An 11,867-nucleotide genomic window follows, 5' to 3' on the forward strand; every position below is an offset into this window, starting at 1 on the left:
TGCGGTCTCAGAAATAAGAAGCCAGAGTTGTCAGTCAGCTACAATTCATGTTTCCCAGAAATCTATTGAGTGTGACAGTAAACACTCATCTTGAGCTAAGCCCATTTTGAAAAACTACCTGAAGGCAAGTTGTTGAAAAACAAGACAGGCTGTTTCAAACGGGCACAGCGAGGCCAGCGCCTGTGCCGAGTTGCCTTAGGTTTGGATACAAGGTCACACAGGAGGAGAAAAGAAGAAAAAAAACCAAGCATATGTTGTGTAATGGGATGATTTTAATAAAAATTTGCTCATTCTCAACTTTCATTCACAGAGATTCATTCGGCCAACCCGGAACCTAACCTCCTCCCTCCACAGGTTGTCTTTAGCTTGCAGTGGTACTTGGTGATGTGTATACCACATACAGGAAGTTAACTTCTTTGGTCACCTCCCGAGGAAATACTACATTGAGCAAAGCACAGGAAGGACAGGAGCCAGCACTGCTTTTCTCACCAGTAGTGCCTTGGAAAACTGTCTGGTTCCAACCAGCCTGCAGAAAGGTTGCATCCACCTCCACAAACCACCTGCAGCAAAGGGCAAGAGAGGTTTGGATTAAGGAGTGATGCAGCAAGATTTGCTACGGAGCTCCTATGCCAGAAGCATGACCTTGCATGCCACGATAGTAGGTTGGAAGGATGAGGCATTACAACCAAAAAGCACAACTACAGGAAAGATATCGAGACCACTGGTACAGGTGGCTCTTCTCTTGTGTTCTCTGCATAATGACTGCAATTCCAATGCCTTTTAAAATGGCTCTACTACTTCAAAAGTCCATGAGCACCAACTGTGTTCAAAATTAATCACCTTAGCCATCTAATACTGGTTTTTCAACATACAAAATGTCACTAGGTGGATTACATGTCAGATTTTGGAAGGTCATTTCCAACATTCCATTTCCGGACATCTATTTACTTATTTACTGAGCACTCAGCACTTAACACATAGTGAAATTATTTTCATGTCACCACAGAAAAAACAGCCCCTCTGGCCAGATTTCTGCAAACATTCACGAACAAGTGCTATAACCTGACTATCATGCTCGTACTTTAACAAGCCTGTTCAGCATGTTTTAAGCAGCTTATCAGAGCCACTAGCTGAAAAGCATCCTGAAAGAGACCGGAAAAAAAAGTTGCTATTTTTATAGTTCACGTACTGAATTGCAAGAACTGCATAAACTACTTATAATCTTTTTAATACTATAGCAATCAGTTCATTTACCGCAGGTTTAGACCAGCATCCCTGAACAACTCCCTCCTAGATCTGCAAGTGTCCTTGAAACACTTGGCCACTGACATCTACCTTGCGTAGGTTTTAAGCCTATCTACTATTACTTGACATGAACTTTCCATCTTGCTTCTAAGTGGAGCACTCGGAAGCAGAAATCTGTATGATGTTAGCAATGCATCCAAATTCAAAAAGTGAGTTTCTCCTTTAATCTCTCTCAAAAGAAATAATCCTACTGCAGAACTCAGCCATGTTAGGCTGTATACGTGAAAATTCTGACGGTTCAGGAATGGAAGGAGTAATCCAGAAGCGCTGTGAAAATTATTTCATTCACAGTAAAAATGCTTAGGAAATCCATGAATTTTGGGGGTAATAATGTCAGAAATGATGCACATGCTTTCATGTGCTCTCTCTCTCTCTGTTATTTCCCTCTCTGTTTAAGAGAGAAAAACATCCACTGTAATGCCAGACTCTTTCCTCTCCCAGCAGAGGAGTACAGGATTGTCTAGAATTTCTTTTATTTTTGAATTCCCAAAGAATATTCATATGAATCATTTACATTAGTGACTGGAAAAACTAGACAACTACAGATACATTACTTTGGAAATGACTTCTCACCAATCAGAGTATTTGGAAGTGTTGTGATTAACAGCATTTTGTTCAAATAAGTTTATTGATAATTAACTATAGATGTTTGCAGAGAAAATGATCTGTATGAAAAATTATATATGTTCAAAAAAAACCAGTCATACCTGTTTCCACTGTGCAGTTTATTCAGTTTCAAATTAGAAAAAAATTACTAAGTATTTGACAATTCACATGCATTAACTCAAACATTTCAGCCCAAAAAAGTATTGATGTCTTTCAGTCTTGTATTAAGGCGTTCAGGAATTTCACCTAGGCAGACAGGTACTGGGATTTTTAAAAAAGAACCAAGATAGAGAGACAAGCTATAACTCAGTTTTACTTCTGTTAACAAATATGATCAAAGTGAGTCCTGGTAGTATGCAGTTGCATTCTTTATCTTTTTACTTGTATAGAGAGGAGTCAAAGTGATTGGGGAAGAGTTATCTTCAGTGAAAGTTTTCTTCAACAGTGTCTTGATTTGGAGTGCTGAATAAGCCATTGTAATGTTATGTCTGCCAGGACAGATAAAACAAAATTAAAAACTCAACAGGCTGTTTGCTGAGTGTAAAGGGACAACAGAACACCAGCAAGTTAATAAAAGTAAAAAAATCCCAAACAAACAAAACACAGAAATCACAGGTTCTCATTCACACCTAATCAAAAATTCAGTCCTTAAGACTCCAAGTGGGCTTTTTCCCTGTTTTTTTTTTTGTTTGTTTTGACATTATGTGCATTTTGTATTCTTGAAATATGATGACTAACATCAAATTCTCTAAGCCACGCATGAAGAACTGTTGGAAAAGCAAAGATTTAAGATGACCATAAAATGAACTGTAAAATCCAGACTGGGATGAAATGCAGAGTGAGAACAAAGGCAGAAATGTAGAACCAGAAGGAAAGAGAAGGGCAAACACCTGACAAAGCATTAAGAAGCCATTTAGGCAGGCTGTAGGAGTCCAAGGTCTCTGAAAGACATGCAACACTAAACTAAAATTTGATAGCTGAAATTGGTACCCCTCCTGATACAATCTAACGCATTGGGCTGAAAACTGGAGCAGTTCACAAACTGATTCATGAGCAGATTAGATGTTTTTGCCTCAAGGCAATAACATCTGTCAGTAAGGTAGAAAGGTTGTCAGGGGGCAACAACTCCTCAAATTTGAATTTGTTGCCACATCTAAGTTTAAGACAGCACTCCATGAATATCCTGGCAGACCAGCTGTGGCACCGAGACTGTAGACAAAAGCATCCCATGGCATCTAACACAAAGCTAATAACCACATACTAATCTTTCACATTCTCTCGGGACACAGAAACTGGCAGCCTCACACCTTACACCTCCTGATAAGACCAGTTAGCTAGGCTGCAGTTTGTACTGAAAAATGACTATAATCTCATTCAGCTGCATTGACATCAATCAAAAATGCAGAGGAAGAAGACAGCTCCCAGTCTTCTCCTTAACAGCCTAGTAGTTTCATCACTTTAATAAGCTAAATATATTCTCATTATAATTTTTCATTATAAATTATGTTTTCCAGTCCTTTGACCTCCCTAGGTTCTTGCCCAACCTCTTTTCAGTTTCTCAAGGTCTTGCTCAAAATACGGCACACAGGGCTCCAGTAACGTGCACAGAGTTCCAAACACAAGTGATATACAGACTCTGCTCCCCTTTTTTATTTCTTTGGGCAAACTATTCAGGAACCAGGTTACACTTTCTAGGCACAATGTTACACTGGAAGATACTTGACTGATTCTCAGGGAGGATTTGAGTCTTTTTCATCACTAGTCCCAGGACTTCCCCAAGTAAGTGATCTAAACGGGTCTGCATTAGAGATCACTCTTTTAATTATCTTCCCATTTGCAAGTCTTAGCATGCTTTTTCTGCATGCTTTTTGCCTCCAGGCTATCCATATAAATGAACCAGAATCAGAATCTATTTTCTTCAGGATCCTTTCAGACATTAAGCTGGTTTTACGAGCTTCTAGTCACAATACCACTTTTGAGATTCTCCACTGCAGCCTTGCCAATTTGATGAGGATCAAGCACTGCATTTCTAAAACATCAATCACCTTCACTGCCCTTCATCTATGCAGATAATCCTGACTATGTTGTCTTCCTCAGTCCTTCTACCCCGAAGTCTAATCTTTCCCAGTGTAACAGCATATTCTGTGTATTTCCCTCACTCAGAGATAAATGTTACACCCCAAGCTGCAGCAAACCTGGGTCTGGCCTCCTTGAAACCAATGTACCTAAATGCTATACAACATTTCCAAAAGAAGCTCTCACTGCCTAACATGTCCCTACACACAGATGACATCTGCAGCCTCCTGAAGCCTAGGTGTCATGCCATAGTCTCCTCATCACCTCCACTACCTGGTCCTCTCTGCCTAGGATGGAAATTTCCCGTTCTGCTGGAGAAAGCAGCTTTCTCCCCATTCCCACTCCCACCATCTCTCATTCAGCTGAGCCCTACAGAGCTGCCTAGCTCTTCTGAAGAGTCTGGCTTCCTCAAAAAGCAACTATAAATATCTACCCTGGCTGTATCCCTCCCATCCAGCACCACTTGTCCTAGCAGCATGCAGGGAAGAAGCGTGGCGCAGAGGCAGCATGCCCCAGGCAACTCCTGATGCTGGCTCAGCCTGTGCTTCACTTTTTTTTACTGCCTTGCTGAGGGGAGGGAAGGGAAGGGGAGAACATCACAGAGCAAAGGGACAGAAAAAGGGAAGAAAGGAGGGAGAGAGAGGAAAGAGCAAAAAGCAATGGCAGATGGGAGACAATTTCATGGGGCTTTTATACAACTTCAGGATACACTCTGTACATCTCCAGTAGGACAAAAGCACTAGTCCCTCAGTCTGAGGAACACTGCCATACAGTCACAGGCACCTAAGGTCTGCTTACAAAGTAAAATAATGTATGGAGCAAAACACAATTTTTTATTTAGGTATAACCTAACAATTGGAAGGCCTTCCTATCCAGTTACTATTTTTCCCAGAAGGAACACGGTTTTTGTGAGGGATTCAATTGCTTTGAGTTTTAAATATACTTTTCCAAGGCCCCTGTCAAATTAATTCCTTAACTTCTCATGGAACAAAATAATTCTACGAGTGACTTTTAAATTATACATAATTCTATATTAAAACAAATACAATTGCATGCACTATTTGCAACAAAATCTTTCAAAGTAAATTGAAATTTTCAGTTACATATTAGAGTTAGATATTCAAATCACATTAACATTTTTAACATCTGATCCAAAGTATACACTGATGATGATCTAAGAAAAAGAAGCTTACCAATGTTATCCTTCTCTTTACAGGAAATCGAATAGCAACAGATTTCTCTGTCTTGAATAGCTGAAAGGTTTCTAAAGAAAAAAAAAAAAAAAAGTAGTGTTACAACTCCACAAAAACTGACAACAAAAATTTCCATTAAATTACCTGGTTTCTGCTTTTTACTTAGTGGGTTCAATTCTATCAGATATTAAATTTTTAAAATATGCTACTGCACACAAAACCCCCCAATTTTCTTAAATTATAAAGATCAAAAGGTTATAAAGTATTTCACAAAAAATCAAATTTCTCATTAAGTCAGTGTAATAGTGAATAATAAAAACGAGGACACATAGAAATCCATGAGCTGAAAATAATATTTTGTAGTGGCAACCAAGTAACATTACCAGGTCTTAGCATTCACCTTTCAGTCTTTGCACTTAGAATTCAGAGTTTTTATCTCTAATAACTCTTAAAATCAAATAACAGTACTCAAATTATCACACCATTAATCTTTAGGATTTTTATTCTATCGTACTTAAATATATCAGATCTGATTCCTACTGAAAGGACGCCTCTACATCTAGGAAGAAACTGGCTCTTAAGTAACTTCGGTTTCTTTCTGGGAATTTCTCTATCCCCCTCAGAGTTTCTGAGCACACAGGCAAGCAGGAAACAGATTATCTTCCTGCAGCAGATGGGGAGTAGAGGCACCAAGAAAGACAGTCTCTTGAGTTCACACAAGAGACTGCAATAAAGAAGAGAACTAAATAGTGACCCCTCTGGACTTCAAGAGAGCAGACCTGGCCCCTTCAGGGATCTGCTTTCAAGAGTCCCATGGGATAAGTCCTTGTAGCAAAGAAGGGCCCAAGAAAGCTAATTAATATTCAAGGATCATCTCCAAGCTCAAGAACAGCCTATCCTAACAAGTCTGGAAAAAAAGCTAGGAGGTGTAAGTGGATGAATGATGAGCTCCTGGCAAAACCCAGTCACAAAAAGGAAGCATACAGAAGGTGGAAGCAGAGACAGGTAACCTGGGAGGAAACACTGTCCAAGCATGTAGAGACACAGTCAAAGCCCAAATGAAATTGAGCTTCATGATGGATGTAAGAAGAAGGGCTTCTATAAGTATGTAAGTGACAAATGGAAGACAAGGGAAAATGTGGGCCCATTGCTCAATGAGACAGGGGACCAGGTTACACAGGGCATGGAGAAGGCAGAAATACTCAATGCCACCTTTGCCTCCATCTTTACAAGCAAGGTTAGCCTTCAGGAATCCCAGAGACTGGGGGAAAGTCTGGAGCAAGGAAGTTGTACCCTTGATGGAAGAGGATCAGGTCAGGGAATACATAAGCAAACTAGACACAGAAAATTCCATGGCCCCTGATGGGATGCACCTATGAGTGATGAGAGAGCTGGCTGCTGTCATTGTGAGGCCACACTCCATAACCTTTGAATGATCATGGCGATTAGGAGAGTTGTCTGAAGAGTGGAGGAAAGCAAATGTCACTCTTCTCTTCAGAAAGAGCAGGAAGGAGGACCCAGGGAACTACACGATGGTCAGCTTCACCTTGATCCCTAGGAAGGTGATGGAGACTAATCCTGGAAACCATTTCCATGTACATGATGGACAAGAAGGTGATCAATAGTCAGCATGGATTCACAAAGGGAAAATCATGCTTGACCAACTTGATAACCTCCTACAATGAAAATTACAGCAGCAGATATTGCATACCTTGACTTCAGTAAGGTTGTTTACACTTTCTACCGTATCTTCATAGACGAGTTGAAGAAGTATGAGCTGATGAGCAGACAGTGATGTGGACTGAAAACTAATTAAACGATCAGTGGCACGAAGGCTAGTGGGAGGCCAGTAACTAGCAGTGTAACCCAGGGATCAATACTGGCTCCAATCCTGTTTAACATCTTCATCAATTATCCGGATGATCGGGCAGAGCGTATCCTCAGCATGTTCATTGATGACACAAAATTGGAAGGAGTGGCTGATACACCAGAGGGTTGTGCTGCCATCCAGAAGGATCTCCACAGGCTAGAGAAATGGGCTGACAGAAACCTCACACAGTTCAACACAGTGAAGTGCAAAGTCCTGCCCTTGGGGAGGATCACCAGTACATGCTGGAGGCTGAGTGTCTGGGAAATCAGCTTTGCAGAAAAGGACCTGGGGGCCCTCGTGGACACCAAATTGAACATGATCTAGCGATGTGGCAAAAAAGTCTAATGGTATCCTGGGCTGCCTTAGGAAGAGTGTTGCCAGCCAGCCAAGGGAGGTGATGCTTCCCCTCTACTCAGTGAGGGGAATGGCCCACCTTCCCCTGGTGAGGCCATTTCTGGAGTGCTGAGTCCAGTTCCAGGCTCTCCAGTACAAGAGGGACAATGCTTCACCTCTACTCCGCCCTGGTGAGGCCATTTCTGGAGTGCTGTGTCCAGTTCCAGGCTCTCCAGTACAAGAGGGATGCAGAGCTACTGGAGAGAGTTCAGTGAAGAGCCACTAGAATGATTAACAGACTGGAGTATTTCACATATGAGGAAAGGCTGAGAGCTGGGACTGTTTAGCCTAGAAAAGTAAAGGCTCAGAGGAGATCTTATTAACGTGTACAAATACCTGAAGGGAGGCTGTAAAGAAGACTGAGCCTAGTGACAGGACAAGATGCAATGGGCACAAACTGAAACATGGGAGGCTCCCTCTGAACATAAAGAAACACTTTTTACCTGTGAGGGTGACCGAGCACTAGCACAGGTTGCCCAGAGAGGTTGCGGAGTATCTATCCTTGGAGATATTCAAAAGCCATCTGGACAGGGTCCAAGGCAATCAGCTCTAGGTGGCTCTGCTTCAGCAAGTGGGTGGATAAGATGACCTCCAGAGGTCTATCCCAACCTCAGCTATTCTCTAATTCTGTGTTTACTAAGCCCCAGTTTAGTTACCTAGCCTTTGGACCATCCCTCTATACTGAAACCTCACTTCACTTCACTTCCACTTTAGTGATTAAAAATACGTGATTTAAGATACAGAATTCTATTCTGTAAAATTATTGCTATACTGGCCATTTTTACAAAATTGTTTATTTTCTTTAAAATTACCTTTACAATATATCAATTTCAGTTAGTTTCAGTAATCCATAAGTATATGCTTTGGATACATGCCAGAAATATTTGAATTGCTTAAATTTACAGACAGTAGTTCAAAATGGTTCTGCTCTAATGCCATTCGAGCATTAAACTGCCACTACAGTGTACTCTGAAAAGCGTAAGTGAGCCTGTTACTATCTATAGCAGTTGGATCTTCAGTGATGGGAAAACAGGATTATCTGAAACAACTTTATACAACCGAAACAATATTCAAGAGAGGTTCAAATCTACTGCAGTCAGTTATCAGTCTATATTGCTATTTCAACTGTCAGCAGAGCTCAAAGTGGAGTATCTGAGAATCTAAAATGGAATCTGTTATAGCTGGTTACCGACAAATAGACTACCAACAATTTTCTCTTACATATTGAATTTCACAGTGTTTCAGCTTTTTACACAGGTCAGCTACTTACAATTTCTCAATTAACTGCTTTTCATCCAGTGCACCTGGGAGGTCTCTTTTATTTCCAAGGACTAACACCTGAAATAAATCATTCATATTCATGTTAAGTCCAGGAACAATAAGAGTATATTTTTGTCTTCTACCATTTGTTGGCATTATTTTGGATCTTACAGCCAAGTATTTCGTATGCAACAGCAGACATATTCAAAATGACCGACTGTGGGAACATCATGGAAATCTCCCCCCTAGCCAGGGTCAGATGCTGGACGCACATCCTCTGAAAATTTGATCCAATTATTTCTGGGTATATCAGTATCAGAAGTCTCCTCTGGAAGTGAATCTCTCCATTCCAGATGACATTATGGAATGGTGTCAGATTGCACTAAGTGGATTCCTTCTGCATGCAACTAAACCTGGAGGAGAGCATGCACCAGGTGCACTCAAGCCACCAACGGACATTCAATCCACAGGACCAGACTAATATCAATTGAAAGTAGGGCCTCAGAAGTAGAGGCTGGGTCTTAGAGACGTGATTCTCCCTACAGTTTTGCTCCCCTCCTTCTTAACACTAAAAAACTAAACAGCTAGGCATCCAAACCATGTATCACCCAAGCACCAGCCAAATGACTGATTCCTCTTCCTCCCCTTTGTGCATCCATGGTAGAAATCAGAAGGGCAGCTGTTAAGGGCTAAGTCTGAGAAATAAAAAAAATTTACTGAAGAGATGCTGCAACTTAAGAGTTCCTACGCAATACTTGAGGCTTCAAGCATAAGTTAAGGTCAGATGAATGGGCTGAATACATTCTGAAATAAAGCAAACAATGGAAGGATTTTCTAATTACGACTGCATTATTGTTTTCCAGATGCATTACAATTCTGAGTCAAGATTGCCTCTTTATTTCCCAGGAATCCGGAACACATTAAAACTCATTACTTGGAGCCTCAGATTAATAAAGCTACCTTAAAATCTATAATGCCAAAGCCTGAGTACAATAAAATGAAGAAGTTCAATACTAGTTACTACCTATGAAATAAAAATAAGTAAAAAATACATTACTGCACCTCGGAAATTACTCTGCTGGTCAGGCTGGGCAATTGGAATGTGATATCATATAAAAGGAAAGGAACTTAATTAAATACTTCTGAAGATATGAGAGATCTATCATTTCAGGAAGGAAAAGCGCAAAGTAAAACAGGATATAAAGACAGTACAAAAGGACAAAGTCACTTGCCATGAACAGCATGACTGTAGATTTCTTAAGGATTTGTTCAATGTATACTTAATATAAAACACCGCAACAATAATAGCAACCCTTATAAAAAAGATGGAGTCACTTGAAAAATTCTCCTTTGAGAATGGATGTGTAAGAACTTTATTCTCACAATGATTTCATGTTGGCTGTCTGTCTACTCATCCTCAGATTACTCTGATTGCTTGAACTGGCCAAGTGTCCAAGTATTTGCTAACAAAAAAGGGGCCAAGCAAGAGCCATCAAGTTGTGAGCAACTTCTTTTAATTTGCGTGTACCATTGTTTTCGTTCTTGCAATCAAAGGCATGAACTCCTGCTTGGTGATGTCAGCATCAAATATCAATGCCAGCCTGATTGATTCCTACTAGCTCTAAATTGGTAGATTATATTTAATTAAACAACATTAGTCTCCACCTCCATAACTCCTCTGCTAGAATTTCAGCAGAATACTATTCTTTAACACTTCCTAATGGAGAATGGATGTGTATTTGCATTTTTCCATACAGTCTAGTTTGAAAAACTAAAAAGTCAAGAAAAAGTCAGGGGACAGAAAAAGTCAAGCTCCTTCACAATCTCTGGAAGCAGAAGATACTATGTGATGTTAGTTTCTGTCAATCTTCAGAAAGACAAATCTTGCATGCCTTAAGATACTGCCAGAAACACATCTGGATCACTGGTTCAAACCCAGACAACAAGGGGACTGACTCGAAATAGTTACTGTCTGATAATGCTACATGTGAAAATGCATTTTTTCCAAATCTATCCTGACCTTTAGACTAGAAAATGTACAAACACATTACAGCAGTGGTAAGATGCTGAGTCCTCTGAAAAAATTCCACAATAAGTTTTGTAAAAGCGCTCAAGGCTGCATCATATTTAAGTTAGTATTTTCAAGAGGAACCAGAGGAACCAATTCATGAGAATTTAGGCTACACTGTCTCCATTCAGGTAAGAATAATAATCAAAATACTCACTGGAATTCCATGCAATTGCGGCTTATCTATCAAACTGTGCAGCTCATTCTTTGAAGCTTCTACTTTTTCTAAGTCCGCTGCATCCACCATGTAACTGCCAATAGGAATACAGTTATTTATGGTATTGTCCATTGCAGAAAGTTGCATTAAAACATCTGAAATGCGACAAATGTGTTCGCATTGACAACAGCAATGAAACAGTCTTGAGTTGTATAAGCCCTGCAGTTATTAATAAAGGAAGATACAGAATTAAATAGAGGCTGTGGAGAAAAAATGGCCTGTAACATGCGATTACTTCTACACCTGAGTTGCTGGATGCATAAAACACGCTACTTTTATCATATTGGGTCTTCTTATGTGATTGAGGTGGACAGGTCATATCTGGATTAGTAACATATATTTTAAAACACATTTTCTATTGGCATACACAAGAAAACTTACACAACTGCATTGACTCCTCTGCAATAACGCTCCCACATGCTTCGAAACCTTGGCTGCCCTCCAATGTCCCATACCTGGAAAAGGTAAGAACACCCCAATCTCAGGTTTTTTGAACTACACTGTACTAACAGAACAGAACAGAAAAGGTTGTGCATGCGGCATGCAGGTTGTATTGATAATGCCTTAATGTAGGCAGTTTTTTAAGCGACCTTCCCCAAAGAGACTGGTCTTCTCAGCCCCTTCCAGTCAATGGAGGGGGACAGGCACATTCAAAGGACAAGTCAGCCCTGTAACCTTAGCAGCTCCAAATATCCATTTGGAGAACTCTACCGTTTGCCACTGGCTGCAAGAAAAGTCTTAATTAGATAGCAAAGTAAATTCTGCAAATACACAGCCTACAACCCAGAAAGAATAGCATCATAGGATGAAAAAAGTTATGAAGTTGCATTTTTTATGGGGCTAGGGAGACCTGAGTTAAGAATGTATAAGGCCTTCAGC

The 11,867-nt window shown here is 40.3% G+C and overlaps 1 protein-coding gene across 2 annotated transcripts in view; it reads right to left on the reverse strand.

The window, feature by feature from the left end:
• Positions 1-2,015: 2,015 nt before the first annotated feature.
• LOC104520495 (ADP-ribosylation factor-like protein 8A) overlaps positions 2,016-11,867 on the reverse strand; it is an 18,229-nt gene continuing 8,377 nt past the window's right edge. The window contains exons 2-6 of one of the 2 annotated variants that reach the window (XM_010162200.1): positions 11,370-11,443; positions 10,929-11,022; positions 8,714-8,781; positions 5,181-5,251; positions 2,016-2,399 (exon numbers count right to left, since the gene is read on the reverse strand). In XM_010162200.1, the coding sequence (XP_010160502.1) occupies positions 2,350-2,399; positions 5,181-5,251; positions 8,714-8,781; positions 10,929-11,022; positions 11,370-11,443 (357 nt within the window). In that variant the 3' untranslated portion in view covers positions 2,016-2,349. The remainder of the gene's footprint in view (positions 2,400-5,180; positions 5,252-8,713; positions 8,782-10,928; positions 11,023-11,369; positions 11,444-11,867) is intronic. The other variant, XM_029083544.1, reaches the window with a different exon arrangement.

This window comes from Antrostomus carolinensis, unplaced genomic scaffold, assembly GCF_000700745.2.
Source record: "Antrostomus carolinensis isolate BGI_N321 unplaced genomic scaffold, ASM70074v2 scaffold11302, whole genome shotgun sequence".
Classification (NCBI taxonomy): Eukaryota; Metazoa; Chordata; class Aves; order Caprimulgiformes; family Caprimulgidae; genus Antrostomus; species Antrostomus carolinensis.